Here is a 21,629-nt window from a genome sequence, read left to right as displayed (position 1 = left end):
ATGCGACGATTCTTTTTGCTATAGCTTCATAATTACGATACGGATCTAATGGTTTAATTAAAACAAAAAAAAGGTCATTTGATCAATAAGGTGTCCTTTATAACCAACAAACCACAGCAAAAATATCGAATACGAGCGCGGCAAACCCCAAATCTATCTGAAACTCTTCGGAACCTCACAAAAACTTGTGGACAAGTTAAAATCATCATATTAACTTGTTGTAACTTTCAAAACATTGACACGGGGTCGTATTAACCCGATGTTGACCGTGATCAACTCTAACTCGTTAACTTAACTAGTTCCTCCACCAATGACTTAAATCACACTCTAACCTTGCGAAAACCAAACCAATTACTTCGCTAAGTCATAAATCATACTAATGGGACTCGGGGGAAGGGTTAATGGGTCAAAATCACTATAATGACCAGACAGGTCGTTACATTATGTGTGGAATATAGCTCAAATATCAAACAGACTATGGGTCAGATGGGTTAATCATGTTTATTTAAAGGAGAATGATTGATGGCAGTGCATACACCCTACTGATGAGAGACATTTTCTCTGCATGCTTTGTGCAGCAGGGATGGAAAGGAATAAATGAAAATACACCATTGGAAATGGATATAAATGGAGGAGAGGTGAGTTAGAAACTTCGCCATGGAGACTCTCGGCAAAAAATTACAGTGTATATATAGGATAAATTTTCTGTGTTTATGTGCATATATTAACTTTTGAACACCCTCGGCAAAAAATTACAGTGTATATTTAGTTTTTTTTTTTTTAACACCCTGAATGAAAATCCTGAATCCGTCACTTATAGAGGAATGAAAATCTTCCTAAACATAGGTTTATCTATTGGTTAGCTATGAATAGGGGGCTGTTGACTAACGACAGACTACACAAAATGGGAACCAGCCCAGATAAGGGCTGTTCACTGTGTGGTGCTAGTCTAGAAAGTGTGAAGCTCCTATTCCTTGAGTGTCCCTTCTCAAAATAGTGCTTAGAGGCAATGTTAAGCTGGTTGGGGAAGGGATTGCAGTATTGGGAGTTGGAGGGATTATGGAGGAGACTAGCAAGAGGCACCAAGGGGACAAGATGCAGGGAATTGGGATTAGCAACATTGGCTAGCCTGATTTACAAGATCTGGAAGGAAAGGAACACAACCCTTTGGGAGCACTAGGTGCTGAGGCCATCACAAATTACAGACCAAGTTAAGTAGGAATGCAAATATAGAAGAGAAATTTCTTGTGCAGAAATCAAAGTCATACTGATAAAGAGTGGACCAAGGATATACTTAGCTAAAGTAGTTGATTAATTGTAGATAGGTTGTTTAATTGTATAGATGAGCAGTTGAAGTAGATAGGGATAGCTCTTGTTTTTCTTGCATTTTAAGTTGTTCGTCCATCAATAAAAAAAACTCTTTACCAAAAAATAATTTTAAAAAAATGAAGTACTTTAATGTAATTGTCTTGCTAAAACACCATTGACAGCTAGCTTTGATAAGACTATTCTTCCAAAAGTACACATCTACTAGAGACATCAATAAAGAAAGTGAATGAAAGCCCAACTTTCTCCTGCAACAGGATCTGGTCCCACATGTTTTCTTAATGCAACCTAACACATGGTAAATATATACTGAAAGAGCAGCATCAACATTGTCACCAAAAGTTACTTTTTGTCCCAGTTTACATGGTATGGAATTTAAGATCAAAGAGCTGTTGAAGATTTTTAAAATTTGTGGTATAAAATAAGTTTTAGACTAAAAAAATTAAATGAGAATTTTAAAATTAAATGACTTTAAAATATAAAAACTGAAATTCTTTAACAAAAAAGACTGAAAAAAAGTATCTCACATTATTATATATGACTAGCATTTTTTATAATTGTGATATTTGGGGCCCTTTTTGCATACCCTGACTATTTTATTGAATATTTGCTATCTTTCACTGACAATACTTAGGCAGACAAGAGAAAATTACCTTACATTTCTAGCTAATTTCTTACAATGAATATATATTTAGATAGACGAAAAGTAATCTCCTAGCATTTTTTTTGTCTTAGATTGAAATTTGAATCATATTCCAAGACTTTCATCTATTTCATGGTTAGTTAGACAACGTTTTTCTAGTGCAGTTACTTCTTCTCTTTTTGATCCTATCATGTTAACTCTTTTCTAGTACTCTTCGACACTTAACAAAGAGAGAAATATGAGACCTATTTTCCAGCAAAGCATGCATTTCGGAAGACGTTTTATGCAAACACATTTATCACATTCTCCAATTATAAGATGAAATTAAAACCAGATTGCATTGTTAATGCTCATTTCTGCGTCTAAAGAAGATCATGAGCAAAATGATGAATGGTCAACTGCGCCATGAGCAAAACAAAGCAAAACAAATTGCACATGTAATTAGTGTCCATAACCATTTTCCGATGATATTCATTCACTGATCTCTTACAAGTCAAACATACTATGCTCATGAAGTAGAAAAGTAGAAAATCTTTTTTTTTCCTCCTCACTGCTTTATATACATCGCAACACCAGACCATTAATGAAAGCTGCAACAAGGTATTCTCTAGTCTCTACAAACTATCCTTGTACCAAAGGTTTGTTATTTTTTTGTTTCTTAATTAAGTTCTGAACTCTGACCATGTGCCTAATGCTAAAACCTTGTATAAATACACCTGGATGGTATGTTATTAAAAGCTACAGGTCCAAGTTGATCATATCAATCACTTTTTGTTTCAGTGCCAGGTGATCGATGTTGTTCATATCACATGCCTGCAAAAGTATGCATGATTCATTAGGGAAGGTAGCGAATGCTTGATAATTAGGAACCCAATTAAAAAAATTAAAAAAAAAAAGGAAAAGAAGGAAGATCATCCCATCAGACTTACAACTCAGTGTAATTTAACCCGTTATTACAACTTAAAACTTTATTTTTCAAGTTACCGTACCATCAGACTTGATATGGAAAGTCAATTACCTGTTATTTTTAATTGTATACAAATTCTTTAGGTGTACAAAACATGACTAACACTTATACTATGTGTGAAGACATATATAAAGCCCAAATTTTAGCCATTATCAGCAGATTTCAGTACATCTAAATGACGTACCTCGGTCTGAATTGTGTAGAGTGACCTTTGATTCGATTTTGCAGCAACACAACTAACGACTTTAAGCCCTTGTTTCAGAATCCCACGCAGCAATCTTGAAAGAGGAAAACATTTTCCCTTACAATCAACGCTAATTAAAATTTGTATACCACCTTGGCAGTCAACGCTCACTGTGACACAATCTGGGGAAACTGTGAAACTATTTGGGCAACCATTTTCAGTTCCATGTGGACCTGACGATTTAGTTAGCAAGTCTCTCCGTTTTTCCAATTCATTGATGTTTGCTTGCATTTCTTTTATATAATTCACAGCTTCATGCATATGGTCCGATACTGAACGCTTTCCCTATGTATATAAATAAAAGAACTCGATTAGCTTAACTAATTAATTTCGAAAATTAGATCCATTAGAGCTTAGATTATGATATTAACAAGAGAACACACACACACATATATATAGTGCAGAGGAAGGAGAGCACGGAGGGAAGAGTAAAGAGTAGACATTTCTCGTCTTCTCTGACGTTCTATATCTCTATGCATAATTCTTCTAAGCTTGTAATCATCATCAGAAATAGTTGCAGTTTCATCATTAAGGAGAAATTTCAGATTAAGTTACATTGAAGAAAAAAAGGAGTATATGTGATGGTTCTACAAATTTCTAGATTTCATATTTTTATGTACTTTATCAGGTATATTATGAAAAAAAAAAATCAGAAAAAAAAAGCATCTACCACAATGAAATATGATAAACATGGCTATTGCGAATGAATTATATCAAATAATCCTAGTTCTCAATATTTATGAAATCAAGGTCGAAAAGACTACCTTGACATAGTGCAGAGGAAGGAGAGAACGGAGAGAAGAGTAAAGGGCAGACATTTCCCGTCTTCTTTGACGTTCTATATCTCTATGCATAATCCTTCTAAGCTTGTAATCATCATCAGGAATAGTTGCCATTTCATCATTAGTAGTACCTAATATTCTTTTTCTCTTTTTTTGGGAATTATTGTTTATAATATTTGGAGGAGGATGAGTACGTGTCTCCAGAGAAGCAAAATCCATAACCGGATCTTGAGAGATCTTGTTTTGTTGGCAAGGCTTTGAGAGAATCTGAATCAACATGTCATCACTTCCTTGTAAAGAAAACATTTCAAAGGCTGTACTGTTTTCTTTCTTCTTGATCAATTGAGGAAGTTCTCAGGCGCTTATATATACTCCAGTCACAATTTACGTGGCACACTTTCTTTTTAAGTTTGTTCCAAAAAAATGTCATTTTTCTATATTTAGAAATAATTTTACTTTATCAGATTATACAGCCACACATTTATCTGAGGCTTATTTTATGCCACAAATTTCAAAAGTTTTTCTTTCTTAAATTCTATGTATAGTCAAATGGTGTCACATAAATTAGGACGGAGGAAGTAGTTATAGTAAACTATAGTAAGTAGTACTCCCTCCGTCTTAAAATATTTATCGCATTTTTCATTTACACGCCTATTAAGAAAGCATTTATAAGGGTAGCATTTTGACTATTTTATTCTCTTAACATATTTCATCATGTTCTCTCTACTTAATAAATATTTACTCCATTATTGATGAAACCTCTTAAATGTTGGTATATGAACTCACAAAATCAGTCCACTGATGTAATTAATATAAGGATGAAATAGGAAAAAGGTACTTAAGTTTATCTTGGGAAAATGAAATGACAAATATTTTGAGATGAGTATTTTTAGTAAGGACGACAAATATTTTGAGACAGAGGAATTAGTAATAAAGATGGGAAGATAGGTTTGTTCGGATTGTGATATCTTTAATGATCCTTGATTGAATGCAATGTCTCCATAAATAGAAAAAAGGCCAAAAGCATACACGACTCCTTAAACTTGTCAAACATTTCCATTTAGACACCTAAATTTAGGCTAATACCTATTAAACACCTAAACTCCTCCAAAAATGTATCAAATAGACACATTTTGCTTACATGTCAAAATGAGTAATGTTGACGGTTGACCCTCTTTAAGCGCGTCTAGCATCTCAAAAATGGGTAATCTTTTTTTGTCTCCCTTTCCATTTATTTCTTTTCATCTGGTTTTACTTTGAATTCGTCTGGTAATCTTTCCATTTACCTGCCAGAAATTTCATAGCTGGCGGCAAGTTTCATTTCGTTTGCAGAGTGCCTCTTCAATTGTCCTTCCCTACAATACCCATATATCCATAATCCAATTATTGTAAAACATAACACCTAATTCTAATCCATGTATTCGTATTGTAGTAACTAAACTAGAATTCTTTCCAACCTGGAATAAGCACTTACCAATTCTGCACACAAAATTTTCATATGGGTATTTAACTTTTCATTGTTCATCCACTCTAAAGGTAGTCTTCAAAATTCAAACATTGAACTACCTCTTCATATTTATCTTCTTTGACAAGGGCTTGAATTGGTCTGATTTCAGCAAGTATATGGTAATTTTGAACCTTTCGGATCGAGAAAAAGCGAGATAGAAAAGGCGAGGGGGGAGGGAGAAGCCGACAAGGGGCGGGACGCCATAGTAAAGTGGCTTGATAGCTTGAGGAACACCCATTTTTTTATCAAATGCCATGTGTCATTATTTTATTGGATTTTTGCCATGTCAGCCGCGCGTGAAATGCACGCATTTTATTTTTTGACTACCTCAATAAAATGTGTCTATTTGATGCACTTTGGAGGAGTTTAGGTGTTTAATAAGTACTAGTCTAAGTTTAGGTGCCTAAATGGAAATATTGGACAAATTTAAGGGAGAAAATACTCAAAATACCCCCCAACGTTTGATCAAAATCTCAACTACACACCTAACCTTTGCGGGGGTTGTATTACTCCCCTGAACAAAATTTTTCAGTATCAAAATGCCCATTTTTTGCTGATGTGGATAAGAGCGTGAATGCACCGCCCAGTGGCGCATGCCAGCCTTTAAAAAACAGCATCTGACGTGTTTTGGAGCGCAAACTCAGCTGCCACATAGATGCCACATAGATTAATTTTGAACTCCCTCCATTTTTAGGCTACTTCATCTTCTTCTTCACCCTATTTAATACCCATTTTCATTTTTTTTTTGTCAAAATAATACCCATTATAAATTCATAAAACATAAAAAATAATACCCCCCACGAAAATCTAATCTTGTTAAACGAAAAACGAAAATCTGAAGAAAAAAAATGAAAAATCTGAAGAAAAAAAAACGAAAAATATGGGAAAAAAAAACAAGGTTGAAAAATTTAATCTTGTTAAAGAAAATCTGATTGGAAGTTGCTTGTTTGGAGTTGCTACTTGTTGCTTGGTTGGAATTGTTTAAGCACTAATTCTTTAAGTTGATTTGGGGAGAAAATTAAACTCCATTGCTAGGAATTTGGAGAAAGCTATGAAGAACACCAAATGAGCTTCTTTAAATTCTTGATTGTTTGATCAAATTAATGGATGAACTTTGTTCTATTTGGTGTTAGGAAGCTTCCTTTTACATTTGGGTTTGTTTGGATCAGATTTGAGGAAGTTGGTGTGATTTTTTTTTCCTACTCCTAATGAAGATGATGATGATAATGTTGATGAAGATGAAGGAGAATTGGGTATGGATTTTCGGATCCTTACTAAAAATGGAGTATGAAAAATTGAGAGTTTTTTTTTTTTTTTTTTGAAGAAGAAGAAGAAGAGTAGATGTGGAGGAAGGGGGGAAATTAATAAAAAAAAAATGGGGGGAAATTAAAGATGTGGCACGTGGGCCAGGCGCGTGTGGACAAGCGACTGTTAATAATTGGGGGTTGTCATATTGGACTGCCACATCAGCAAAAAAGGGGCATTTTGATACTAAAAAAATTTGTTCAGGGGGGTAATAGGACCAACGTAAAGGTTAGGTGTGTAGTTGGGATTTTTGTCAAACGTTGGGGAGTATTTTGAGTATTTTCTCAATTTAAGGGGTTGTGTATGTATTTGGCCTAAAACAAAAGTAGTCACATGTTTCACATAACTAGTCTCGCGGCACATGCGCCGCACGTGTATGTCGAGTTATATAGTACATGTTTTTGTAAAATTATTAAAATATATTTTTTAATAAATAATTATTCATAAAAAAATAAGGAAGAAGTTTCTTTGAAAGGTCACCATGAATCGTTGTTAGATGACTTGTTTATCGAGGTCTAAATGATTGGATATATCATCTAAAACTACGAAAGTGAACAATCAAATGCTAATAAGATATATGTGTTTGTTCCAATGTGGCGCAGTAGCTAAACACGCGAAACATAAGTTCATTACTAATGTCTCCATTAAAGTAAATGTTCGAAACAAAATCAATTGATTAGTAAATTAAAATTGAACAAAACTTTTGTAAGGTTACATAACAAATTAATTAACAATTAATTTGAAATATCTAATATAGTAATTAATTTTTAAAAATTATTTTGAGATTGTTTTTAAAACAAAAGCTGGGACTCGTAGAAAAATTTGTCCATTTTAAATTATAAAATAGTTTTGTTATACTTAAATAGGTTCATGTAATATTTGAAACCACAAGAAAAACATATGCTACAGGGAAAATTCACAAGGAAGGCCTTTAAAATTATCTATATTATTTAATCTCGTGATAAAATAACTTTCAAGTATAGGCACGGGATCCTTCCAAATAATATATGTTATATTATTCTCTCAACTCAAAAGTAAATTTTCACATACTCTTACACATACGGCCATAACATATGTCTAATATTAGTTTTTATTTTGCAATGGAATAACAAAGTTACTCATTACTAAGAGTTAATTACTAAACACGATTATACATTTCAAGATCATCACATAGACATTAATGCTAGCATATATGAATAGCATTAAAGTCATCAAGGATAAATATAATTAGAAATTACAAATAAATGAAGTTAATAGTAAAAAATCGATTTTATCGCTAATTTCTCTTTAGTTAATTGTTTTAATGTTGTCAACCCGCAAAACTATCAAAGCGAAAGAATGTCACTTCCGCCAAATGATGTATTTTCAATTTTTATGAACTGTATTGAATTCTTCTTCTTCACATCAAAATTCAAGAAATATTTCTCAATAACTTTCTCTAATATTTATAGATATGCCAGACACTTTTCATGCCAAGAAATAGCGGTTATTTTGGTTCTGAGGTGTGACCATCTATGATTGAAATGAATAATTGCCATGCTTGTATATGCACCTTATCTATGTGGATTTCATTTTTCTTATTTTTCTTTTTTAACAACCAAATTTTGTAATCTCCATTTAGTCTACTTTCTAGCAATTTGAGGCAAAGAAGGACCAAAGTGGAGTCCTTGTAAATATTACATTTATCCTTCTTTTTTTTTTTCTTACTTTATCGTTTTTGCTCTACTTTGAGAAGGTCTGAGAAGAGAAATAGTTAATTTTAAAGGAAGAAAGAAAAATTTGCATATTTAACGGGATAACTTCAGAGACCTCCCTCTAGTTTTGGCCTCATAACACTAACCTCTTTTGTAATTTGTGGTATTACACTTATCTTTCTTATTTTAATCTCTTTGTGTAACAATTATTTTAACCTATTTATGTTAATACAAATTAATTATAATATGACTAAGTTGCTCTTTTCTACTATTATACTCTTCTAATTAACTAATGATATTAATAACTTAAAAAAAAAAAAAAAACTTTTCTCTTGTTCTGAAGAAATTTTCAATACGGATGAAGATGAATGTACTTATCATCTTCTCAAGACCCATAGCCAAATGGATAACTTTTAGCAAAGTATGAATGCTTATGAGCGATGTTGTCCGAAACTTATTATTTTACCAATGTTTTTCGATATACTCTTTGTCATAAATTTGTATAAACATATTGTGTCAAAACCTAAACAAGATTCCCAGGCACAAAAAATGTATTATCGTCATTGCCATCACATATCATTTCATGTTTTTCAGTTCTATCCACACTATCTCTGATATAGTTCACGAAATTCAAATTCCTAATCGATTGCCCTCCTCGTAACTGTAAGTAATCTTGAAGTGTCACTTATATTCTTGTTTTGCAGAACACGAATAAATTAATATTAATTTTTTTTATTCTTCATAAGCTTATTGAACTATAGGAATCTTGTCATTTTATCTTGTTCCTACCGTGGCTACGCAGGCCTTTCTATGTTTCGGTTAAACCCGCAGGGATCTATTGCCAAAAGATGATTGGTAGTTCTCTAGGTTTTATTAAGGGTTCTCTAAACAGTGTTTGTCTTGTTTCCTTTGCTAAATAAAATTAATGAATTAATAATCTTTTTATTATTTAATTTTACACTCTTCACGTTATTCATTTGAAATGAGTTTGTAAGAAAAATTCGGAATTTCATAAAATTCATTAATCAAAAGAGTGTAACGTAAGCAAGGGCAAATTGGTAAGGTTATAATTATTTTGCATTAATAATAAAGAAGTAAAAATAATTATTAGTGTTACGAAACAAAATCTAAAGAGAGGTCTCTGAAATTATTTCTCTTTAAAATTAAATCTTCGAATTCAGATCAAAAGAGATGAACCCCTCCTCTGTTTCGTTGTCGTAAAGTATAGAAAAAAATTGCCTTATGATAGATGGATACGTATCTTCTGTAAAAAAACTACTGCTCATTCGAAGAAACTCCATTGAAGTGTCTTCTGTTCTATTGTCACTATATGGTTCTTTTTTCTCTTCTTCGCTTTCATCTGTTATTAGAGTGATGTTCGTCAATTTTTTTGATGTTGGAAGTTTTGTGTGTCACAATTGCATACGTTTGGCTTTGAAATTATTTTTAACCATACTTGGTCCCTTAATAAATTAAAGGGACACAACTTATAACGAAAAGACACTTTAGAAATATTAGTTTTTTTCTCTTATTTATTATTTATTTATTTTTAAATAGAATATTTAGATGGGTATTTTAGTAATTTAATTTTTAAATTTTGGAGTTCATGCTTTTAATATAATATAGATTAACACTATTATTTGATGTTTTTTGTGTTTCACAAAAAAAATGAATCTAAAGTATATGAATTCAAAAATGTAAGATTGAATTATTTTTTAATCGGAGAAGGGCCAAATATAACCCTATACTATTGGAAAAGGACCAAATATACCCCTCGTTATATTTTGAGATTAATTATACCCCGATCATTATACTTTTGGTCCAATCATATCTTTTCCGTTATAGTTTGACACATATATACTTCTCATTTTAACTGAGGGACACATGTCATCATTCTATTAGTCTATTTTAAAGTCTCCCCTAATTAATTTGAGGCAAGCTTGAAAAAACCACCAAAGGCTTTTCCCAAGACAATCTTCTTGGTAAAGGAAGCCGTGGATATGTATACAAAGCTCATCTTCATCACCGTGGATATGTATACAAAGCTCATTTTCATCAAAATAATATCATTGCAGCCATTAAAAAGAGCAAATTTACTGAACCTCGTAACAGTTCTAGCAATTCTCCGGCTGAAAATGAGATCGAAATTCTTTCCCAAGTTCACCACCCTCGCCTATTTAACTTGCTGGGTTATGCACCTCCAATCAGAATATATTGATTGTTATTGAGTTTATGCCAAATGAGTCTTTATATGAATTGCTTCATTGTTCTTCTAAGTCTCCTAATTGGACTCGTCGTGTCTGATTTGCTTTAAAATCTTTCCAACTTGTTTGCCTCAGACCATAAGCTCAATATTAGTTGATCAATACATTGAACAAGCTTTTTTGAAGTTCATCTCGAATTTTCCTAATATGGACATGGGTCCTTTAATTGGATATCGAATTATGGATTGAATTTTAATTAATTAGGGGAGCTTAAATATAGGCCAATAGAATAATGACACGTGTTCCTCCATTAAAATGAAAAGTATAATGAATAGGGTATAATTGAATCCAAAATATAATGGTTAAAATATATTTAACCCTAAAGCATAATGAATAATGAGAGGTATATTTGACCTTTTTCGTTTTTTAATTGTAAGACCAAAAAAAATCTGACGCAAATGATACCGATTATATGAGACACATGATAAAAAATTTAAATAAACAGGTAAAGGTCAGGACTGACCTCCACTTATACTATTGTTTTAAATCGATACTAGCCTCAGCCTGGCTATTGTCTGTTTGTCATTAATAATTGCAACCCCACCATTACGGCCTCTGCTCTCCATTTCTGGCGTTGTCTCCAATGTTTACAGAAGTTATTACAGAAATTGTTTAGTGTCCCAAATACCCTTGACTTGAAATATCCTCTCCTTTTACCAAAAAAAAAAAAAAAAAGATTGTATACCATGACCATATACTAGTATATAGTAGTATTTCCCAAGAAACAGTATACTGTACTGATACTTTTACTAGAGGATACCGTCTTCTCCTTTTTCAGAAAATGTGCAAGTCAAAATGAGAAATATAAAAGTTTAACGTACTTGTAACACTTCTTTTCTAGCCTAGGTAAATTTTCAGAGATTACCTTTTACCTTAAGTAGTTTGTTCTGTTGAATGTTGTTTTAATTACTACTCTCTACATTTTAATTCAAGTGTTTTAATTTGACACCGCATGTAATTTAAAAAAATAAGGAAGACTTTTGCTATGTGCTACTAGAAGTGTTTGCCCTTTGGATGGATGAGCTCATCAATTTGATGGGAAAACTTGATGATTGCTGTAAATTAAACCATTGCAAGGGTAGGGTAAAGTATAGCATTGAAGCACGTTTAAACCATCCATCAAGAAAAAATACCGGTATTACTATATCAGCGACAGCTTGAAAGTGTCCCATTAAATGATATGGTTGTTGTCTCTCTTTCCTAAATAAGAAATATTTACTCAAATGATTGAACATTTTCTAAATGGTGGAACCCCACTAGATATACAAATTTTATACTACAAGAAAACAAAAGGGGAGGTAAAGTTCATATCATTGAAAATGATAGATGATTTCTCTCTGTTATAAACAAGGAGAAAGTTAATGGACTAATGCGTACACGTTTTTAAAGATTATACCAAACATATGTTTTCAATAGGGAAGAAGATAATTAAGTACAATGAGATATTCAATTGGTATTTGTCCTTGATTAGTTACACAATTGACGTGCTACACATGGCAAAAAAATTCAGCTGCAATGTTGGTGTGCGCATTTATCATTTAGCTAAAAATGTTGACAAAATATCTCACAATTCACAAATATTTAAGAGTTAACCTTTTCACAGATTAATTTTAGTCTAAACCTTTTAAGTTGAATAAATATCAACTCATTTTTCAAATTTTAGTTTAATCATTTCACAACAGTTTCTTAGGGTCCCATTTGATTATTTTTATTAAAATATCTGACTATAAATACATATTTGATTATTGAGACATAGTCTTTAAATTTGTATAGACAATCAAGATATTTTGTTTTTCAACATGTGCATGTTCAGTATTAACTTATCTAAAAACTACTCCCTCAGTCAAATCTATGTGATGCTTTCCATTTTTATTATGTCCCAAAATGAATAATACTTGTTTATGTTTAGAAACAAATTATTTTAAAAAAAAAAAATTCTTTTTAAACTTATGGCCTAAAACAAGCTATAGACATTTATATGACTATATATATATCATCTAATTAAGGGTAAAACAAAAAGTTTAAATTAAATTATTCTAATAATAGAAAGAAGTTCCTTTTAATACAGATTAAAGGAAAGAGTATTACATAAAATGAGATAGAAGAATTAATTTCTATGTTTTGTAAAAATGGTGTATTTCATCAGCGTATTCTAAAGCTAGTGGTGGTAGTTGGTGATGGTTGTGATGTGGTGATTGCGGTTAATAGTATATCTGAGATGCATAGCTAGCGGATGTATAGTGGTGACGGTAGTGATATTATGCATTAATAGACAGAGGCTATGGCTCTACGATGCCAATTGGCAGTGATGGAGATGGTTTATGGTGATATGGTTGTGCATAAAGGCTAATATTGATCGTGGAGGGATTGACAGTAAGGGTAGTTATTGATAGGTCTTTTGAGCATTTTAATATTATTTTATTAATATTAAAGTGTCTCATTCCTTTGTTTGACCATTCATGTTTGTAGCCATTAAGGCTGAAAATAACCTCTTAAATTCTTACGTTTTCTTGGTACCATAATATGGCCATTTAAGCTTTCGGTTATAGGGGTAATAGTAGGCAGTAACGGTCCCTTCCTATTGCTCTTTCATTTTCCTCGCACGTCTGACTATGCAATTATGCCTTGTAACTTATCTTCACATTATCACATTTAGTATGCCATATTCACACCACTTTATTGTCTCTTTAATTCATTCTTTTCATCCAATTAATTCAAGGATGAATTTTTCAACTATAAATAGTTTGTCATCCTTACTTTGTGGATATAGAGAAAAATATAGTGTATGAAAAGTGAGTTAAAAAAAAAAAAAAAGAGTTTTTTCTAGTTGAAGGAAGGTGTTCTTTTTGGTGGAGCTTTGGACTCAACATCTTGTCCAGAGTTTGTTGAGTTATACGACGTGATCGAGTTGTTGTATCCTGGAGGGACAAGTCAGAAAGATTACTGCTGGACCGGTAGATTTGCTGCAGTGAGTTTGAATCTCCTTAAAGAGAGCGAGATATCCGCGCCTCAGCCGAAGATATTTTTCATTTTTATTTTTTAATTATAGTAGTAATTTCATTGTAATATCACCAACAATCATTAATTGTTCTATATCATAGTATGAATAGGATAATGATAAACATTCATGAACTTTTCATAGTATATAAGAAATAATGGTTTAAAAATTATCAGACTATACAAAATCTGAATGCACCGGATATATTCAGAGTAAATAAGTCATTTTAAAAAGCAAAAAGAAAGTGCTTTCAAACGATTGAAATCCGAATGATTCAAATTCGATCGTACCTCCATTAAATAAAACAAACGAGGACCTTACTAAGTAAGCACTCATTTCATCCTAAAATAGAAGAAATTCAGTTCAAATCTAGTAATGCAAAAGATTTTTATTTTATTGAGCATTATTTGGTGACAGGTGAAACTGGTTCATGGTTTATCGAAATTAAATAACCTCAATTCTGTCTTATTTAATCTCTGGAGGGAGCATTATTTCCTTAAAGAAATCAATAACAAAAGCCTATGAGCTAGGATGTCCTTTAAAAATGAAACCTACAAATTGTAGATCTAGTTTTTATATTTTGCACCCTTAATGTATATACTCTTTTATAGTTTGCACCTTATTCTTTTCTTTTTTTTTTACAATATGCACCTCAATATCTTCATTTTCTTACTTACAAAAAATTCATTTTATTAATTACTTATTTAAGAGGATAAAGTAAGAAAAACACAATTAAAGTTTTTCAAAATGTACAATAAGTTAGATGGATATATGCGCGGCCATCGCGGAGCATACAAGATTAAGGGTGTGATTAGATGTCAGTACTCTGTAATTATTAGCTTGTATAATTATTAAAGTAGTAAATTCAAATATATGTTTGTTTGACATAATGTAATTATATAATAATATATACTAGCTTCATATAATTGGTAGCAAAAGTGAAATCAGGTACTTTTAAATTTTTAAAATAAATATTTGAAAAAATTAAATAAGAATTTTATATGAACAAGTAAAAAGAAAAAAAGAAAAAAACTTCATCGGCGACAAATATACTCACGTGTAAGAAATATTAAATATACCTTGTTACTAGGCATTTTGAAATACATACTTTTTGCTCAAAATATATTAACTAATTATAATTGGGTAACTAATATTGTATAAGAACAAATCAGATCTTTCTGTGAAAATTATATTTTAATTTTAATTCTGTCACAAATTAAATTTTGTTTAACCAATTCATGCAAATATGATGTAGTATTCAGGATTTGCTTCAGTTTTAAAATAATAAAAGACATATATTAGACATGAAAAAAGTTTCTATAACACAGCAAGTAGTGATGGTGGGAAAAAAAAAGTGAGTAGTGATGAACAAATTAGGAGTATGTTTAACAAAGGAATGGAGCATCAAAATAGGAGGCCTTTAAGAAGTAATTTTTATTTTATTTTAAAAAAAAAAGGAAAATCGAACGTCAAACTTTGCATGTAATGACGATCAATTAATAACTCCGCCGTAACGATTAGAGGGTACAGTCAAACCTCTCTACAGTGACAGCGTTTGTCCGAAAATTTCATGACTGCTATAGTGATGTGCTGTTATGCATGTATACTGACATTCGATATTTAGATCTCATTTAGCTGTTATAAATAAAAGTACGCAAACAATTAACTTTTTGTACTTTTTATGTTATAAACGAAAACAATATACTTGTAAATTTTAAAATCTCAATTGATTTTCATATCTCATAAATTAAAAATTGAAAAGACTAATAAATTACTACTAAATCCATAACTAGTTGTACCACACAGATAAAGAATTAAAATATATGGAACATATGCATTTCAAATTAATTGAGAATTTAGATATTTCAAGTTTGACGTAAAAACTCTACAATTGTAGGTTGTTTCGTAAATTCTAGTCTCTTAGTGATAATATAACGCTTGAACTGATGAAATTTTTTGTCCAAACTTTCAGCAAAAGGAAATTCAATAGCTTTCCCTTGAAGGCTGTCTAAGTGCTTAACATTTGACTCTTCTATCTCCAAGTAGCAGTAGGTTGAGGCTCTTCATTGACACTTTTGTTGTCACATAATATATATTTCTTACAAAATATTATCACACGCTATTTGAGTATGATTGTTATAGAGAGGTAATTTTTCAAAGAGTGTACCGTTATAACGGATGCCATTGTTGTTATAGGCAAAATGCTGTTATAGAGAAGTAATATATAACATAAAAAATTGGTTCCGGAGAAAATCAGGCCGTTATAGTGAAATGCTGTTATAACGAATGGTAAATATAGAGAAGTTTGAGTGTATAAGTTTATTTATTTGATCAGATAAATAAACCAAATCATGTATAATTGCACACAAATCAAATTTCTATATGACTTCCCAAACACACCCTAGCGAAATCAACAGTAATGTCCCCGACGATCAGGGGCATGCGGCCTAAAACCAAATCTTAGGCCTTAAAATTATTTAATAAATTTAACTATATTCTTATTTGAGTTTTATCGATCTTCTAACTTTATATGCAAAGATACTAATTATTTTTGCAATAAACTCCTTCTAATTTTTTCTTCTTAGTTGATAATATAGCTAATTAATTTAATCTTTCTTCAGATATGTTAATCTTGGGTAAGATCTTGTCAATTTCTCTTTTGAAAAAAATCACCTGAGGGAACTGTCAATTGTCTACAATTTTTATGAGCAATAATGACATATGAAAGAGAATCAAGTTCTTTTTTATTTCAATTGAGGATACAATTAGAGTATTATCTTCTAGTTGCACAATTTATTTTAGTATTTTTACTTACGTTCCAAGAAAAATTCTACAACATTAATATGGAGCTAATTAGCTTTAAATCATGTACAGAAGCCATTGTTAATATGAAAATCAGTTCAGATCGGAGTGAATAAGATGAATGAAAAAAGAAGTAGTTTAAGTGTTGCTATTTTCATCTGTTGATGGAATTATACTATTAATTAATGATATTGACAAGTTGACTACAAATGATTGATCAAGATATTTACTTAATCATCATAAACACTACAGTAATAATTATTTACAATATATGTATCATATACTATAGTATAATATAAAGTTTTTATATGATGTGGATCTGAGAGTTATTTACTTACGGTAACTATATTTTAAATAAATTACACAGCGTAGTTATACTATGTATTTCATTATCCATCGTAGTTATACTATATATTTAAAGAACAATATTACGCCAGAGAGAAAAATACATTGAGAACAAAGTCTCATTCTTCTTCTCCCTCATTTCTCCAGATCTGGCCATCATTCCTCTCCTCCTCTTCCGCCAATTTCTTCAAGCTTAGAAGCTCCCTCCACCAACTAGAACACCTTGGAGTCTTCGGAGTTTTGGTGTCTCCGGCGATCTGACATCGCCAAATGTAGATCCGCCCGCCAGATGAATCGTTGGGAGTTGCAGAGGCACGAGTTTTATTAGAGAAAATCCACTGGAAAACTCGAGTTCCATATCAGCTTCGTCATCACCTCCTCCATCGTCGTCATCGCTGGCCGGAATCCATGGCCAACCGATCGGATTTTCCAAAATCTGGGTATATTTTCTCAGATCTGAGTATATTTCTCATATTTGAGTGCATTTTATTTCCTTTATTTCTCATATCTGGCCGGACTTGAGTGTATTCATTATTTTTTAAGTGTAAATACAATGTATCTTTTTATATTTTCATCTGTATTTTGAAGGAGAAATTTTTGTATTTTCACATGTATTTTTAGAATTTTTGTTGTTTGAATAAAGAAAATTCAATCCAGTGTAAAAGTAGCTACGAATGAATACAATGAATTGAATATATCCAAATATCCCTATATTTTTTGAATTTTTGTTGTTTGAATATAGCCAAATTTCATACAGTGTAAAAGTAGCTACGAATGAATACAGTCGAATTGAATACATTCAAATTAAATACAACGGAATACACCCTATAGCATGAAATTACCTTAATATATACTCCTATGAGAAATGGGAAAATTTCGTGTAAATGTAATATTATAGTGCTATTTACCTATAGTACCAGTAAAATCAAATTTATTGAAAATAACGATAGTTTGATTACCAAAACTACCAAAATAGGATAAACACTGGTATGATATAATTTTATCTTGAATAGAATCCCCTTAATGATTCTGAAAGAAGTTATTTCCTTGAATATTAACAAGCATATCAACAGTAATCTATACAAGCTAAGCTACGTAAGGTAAGACTATAAACTAAGACCTAATTACCTACAATTAAGGAGCTAAATATACAAAGTACATAAATAGCAAATATACAATAAACAGAATATATTGACATATATTCTAACACTCCCCCGCAGTCGAAGCGGGAGGTCGTCAAACGCTTACACTGTCCCGAAAATCCTCAAATAATACCAAAGGGAGACCCTTGGTAAATATATCTGCAATCCGATAACGGGATGGGACATGTAGCACTCGAACCTGTCCACGAGCAACCTTTTCGCGAACAAAATGAATATCCATCTCAATGTGTTTAGTGCGTTGATGTTGAACAGGATTCCCGGCAAGATATATCGCAATAATATTATCACAATAAACCAATGTAGCCTTTTGGATAGGATAGTGAAGTTCTAAAAGTAGATTCCGCAACCAACAAGATTCCGAAACCACATTGGCCCCTCGGTACTCAGCTTCTGCACTAGAACGGGACAAGGTTGCCTGTCGTTTAGCTGACCAAGAGATCAAGTTATCACCAAGAAAAACACAATAACCAGAAGTAGACCTCCTGGTATCTGGACATCCACCCTAATCTGCATCTGTATAAGAAACAAAAGTCGATGTAGAAGAAGGATAAAGATGGAGTCCATGATCAAGAGTACCCTGAATATAGCGCAAAATGCGCTTGAGAGCGTGCATGTACTCATCCTTCGGGTCATGCATGAACAAGCACACTTATTGCACGACATATGTAATGTCGGGTCTCGTGAAAGTGAGATATTGAAGAGCCCCAGCAAGGCTCCTATAGAGAGATGGATCCTCGAACGGTGTGCTAGAAGTAACACTGAGCTTCGGTTTAGTATCAACCGGAGTAGGTGACGACTTACATGAAGACATGCCGGCACGATTAATAATCTCTATGGCATATTTCTTCTGTGACAAAAATAGACCACCTGCATGACGGGTCACACCTATACCCAAAAAATAGCTAAGCTCACCCAAGTCCTTCATAGCAAATTCCGAGCTAAGAAGAGTAATGATAGACTTACGAAGCTCATCAGATGAAGCAGTCAAAATAATATCATCCACATATAACAGAAGATAAGCCATAGATGTACCTTTCCGATAGACAAACAGAGAATGATCGGATGTACTGTGAGAAAACCCGAGAGTATGAACATAATCAGCAAATCTCCTGTACCAAGCCCGTGGAGCCTGTTTAAGCCCATAAAGAGATTTCTTCAACAAACACACATGATTGGGTTTTTCAGGATCCCGAAACCCCATAGGCTGATTCATGTAGACAGTCTCCTTAAGTTCACCATGTAAGAAAGCATTCTTGACGTCAAGTTGATGAATTGGCCAAGCTTTAGATAAAGCCATGCTGAGAACTGTGCGAATAGTAGCCGGTTTGACCACCGGGCTAAAAGTGTCACCACAATCCACTCCAACCTGTTGAGTGTAGCCATCACCTACAAGACGGGCTTTATGCCTCTCAAAAGAACCATCAGATTTTTCTTTATAAGCAAAAATCCACATAGACCGAATTACATTAACATTAGATGGACGGGGCACCAACTCCCACGTCTTATTTTTAATAAGAGCATCATATTCGTTATCCATAACCTTTTTCCAATTCGGGTCACGAAAGGCCGACACTGGGTTACGGGGCAGCGGGGATTTAGAGATTGTGGAAAGAAGATTGAAGTTCTTTTTGGGCTTAAAGATCCCATTTTGGCTGCGTGTAACAACAGGCTGAGGAGGTGGGCGAATTTGAGGAGTTGGGATTGGAAGATTTTGAGGAGATGGGCTGCTAGGGAAAAGGGTAGAGGCCTGCAATGGGCTTGAGGCAGACAGCCCAGCTGGGAAGGGAAGGCGTGAGGCCGGCAGCCCAGCTGGAGAAATATGGACGCTAGTAGGGGCTCGCGTCACTGGGCTTGGGCTGGCAGGAGGGGGGTCTGACTCATAAATGGGTCCGGTTTGGGCAGGTGGGGAAGTGGGCTCAGTGTTTGGGCCATTCTGTGGAGTTTCATTTTGCGCAGTAGAAAAATAATGGATTAAAGAGGGTGATAATCCATCATCTAAGAAACTATATATGTTATTTTGGGGAGTATGCAACTTTGCAAACGGGAATTGTGTTTCATCAAAAATCACATGACGGCTTATGATGATTTTCCGAGAAGACAAGTCATAGCATTTATATCCCCGATGATTAGACGGGTATCCCAACTGGAGATATTTTCAGCTTCTTGAGACCTAAATGTTGGAAAGGTAACCTCCTTAAATCCCCCATTTCTTCTTCCTTTAATTCCCTTTTTTTCTTCTCACCATTTATGATTATGACAAGCATTAAATGAAGGTTCTTTCTCAAAATTCTTATAAGACCTTTGGGGAGTTGTAGTAATGATTGACCTAGAATAATTAGTAACTCTAGGATGGCTTCCTCATTGCAAGAATTAGTTTAATAACTAGTTCTAAGCCTAAAATCCTTGCTATTTCTCAAATGGGTTAACTTGTTAGTTGCTAATAGTGTTTTGTGTGAATTAGTGAGGTAATTTTGACTTAGGTAAACCTTGTTTTCCATAAAAGAGGTGAAATAGCTATAATCAAGAATCTAGAATGATTATTTTAGAAATGATGATTTTACCCCTATGACCCTGATTTCCTAGAATGATTATTTTAGAAATGACAATTTTACCCATATGACCCCGATTTCCTCAATTGTTTCTAACTCGAATGTATCCATCGTTTTTAGACCTCTCGAATCTACATATTCCCTACGAAGATGGAAGATGGAATCCAAGTGGATGTTCGCACACCTGTTCGGCATGAGGTAGGTTACGTCTTCCGTTCTTTGGTAGACTCCGGTTAGACTTACATATACATGTATTAGATGAAACGGAGAATGCATGTATAGGATTTCGGAGATTGGGATTGAAATCTTAAGTTGGTATCAGAGCCTAGGTTATCGGTCTCACAAGTACAAGAGCAATGTCTAGTAGAGCCTCGTGGAATGGTACGTAGACGTCTGTGCCCATCCATGGGAGGCTATAGGACATTTAGGAAATTTCCCTTCTTTCTTTCTAATCATGATACTTCGGTCAAATTGGTATCTTAGTGTTCCCAATTGGTATCTAGGTGATTCCAAGTTTTAGATATGTGGTATGCTTGGACTGACCCTAACTTGATAAACTCTCGATGCGGTTCCTAGAAGGATTCAAGAAAGTGGGCATTGGAGATGTGTCACTGTCAGTGGTGCCGCTGAAGCGGCAGGTATACCGCGCCAACGGTCTCGCTCCTGCGAAGGGAGGTCTGCTGGGGTGTTGTTTCTATTTATCTTGAGCCACTCCCGTGTCAATCCATCCGCCTCAGCACTGACACTACAGCAGGGACTTGTCCGCTGAAGTGGATCCTTCGTTTCCTTTCTCGCCGCTATAGTGCAACAGTGGCCGCCGAAGCGTGACCGCTGCAGCGGTGTACCTGAAGCCTCAAACCCGTAGCCTTTCTACTGAATATCCAACCTGTCCAATTCCAATCAAACTCAAACAACACAGCTATTTCACAAAAACCATTCACATAAAACAAAGCCCGACAAGGACAGAAAACCATCCAAAACTTATTACAAACTATATTATCCAAAAACCAAAAAGGAAATTGTTCAAACCATGGAACCAA

General features: G+C 33.3%; 1 protein-coding gene across 1 annotated transcript; it reads right to left on the bottom strand.

The window, feature by feature from the left end:
* Positions 1–2,410: 2,410 nt before the first annotated feature.
* LOC132634001 (transcription factor bHLH120-like) lies at positions 2,411–4,308 on the bottom strand. Its single transcript, XM_060350335.1, has 3 exons — positions 3,945–4,308; positions 3,121–3,465; positions 2,411–2,782 (listed from the first exon to the last, which is right to left on the bottom strand). The coding sequence occupies exons 1-3, from the start codon at positions 4,266–4,268 to the stop codon at positions 2,708–2,710; spliced, it is 744 nt and encodes a 247-aa protein (XP_060206318.1). The 5' UTR covers positions 4,269–4,308; the 3' UTR covers positions 2,411–2,707.
* Positions 4,309–21,629: the final 17,321 nt, after the last annotated feature.

Source organism: Lycium barbarum, chromosome 3, assembly GCF_019175385.1.
Source record: "Lycium barbarum isolate Lr01 chromosome 3, ASM1917538v2, whole genome shotgun sequence".
Classification (NCBI taxonomy): Eukaryota; Viridiplantae; Streptophyta; class Magnoliopsida; order Solanales; family Solanaceae; genus Lycium; species Lycium barbarum.
Note: the sequence above shows the minus strand (reverse complement) of the source record. Positions and strands in the feature narration are given on the sequence as shown.

Coding starts and splice junctions, on each gene's coding strand:
- LOC132634001 (XM_060350335.1), bottom strand. CDS start 4,268: ATGTTTTCTTTACAAGGAAGTGATGACATGTTGATTCAGATTCTCTCA. Junction 3,466..3,944: donor TTCCTCTGCACTATGTCAAG/GTAGTCTTTTCG, acceptor TTATATACATAG/GGAAAGCGTTCAGTATCGGA. Junction 2,783..3,120: donor TCTACACAATTCAGACCGAG/GTACGTCATTTA, acceptor ATACTTTTGCAG/GCATGTGATATGAACAACAT.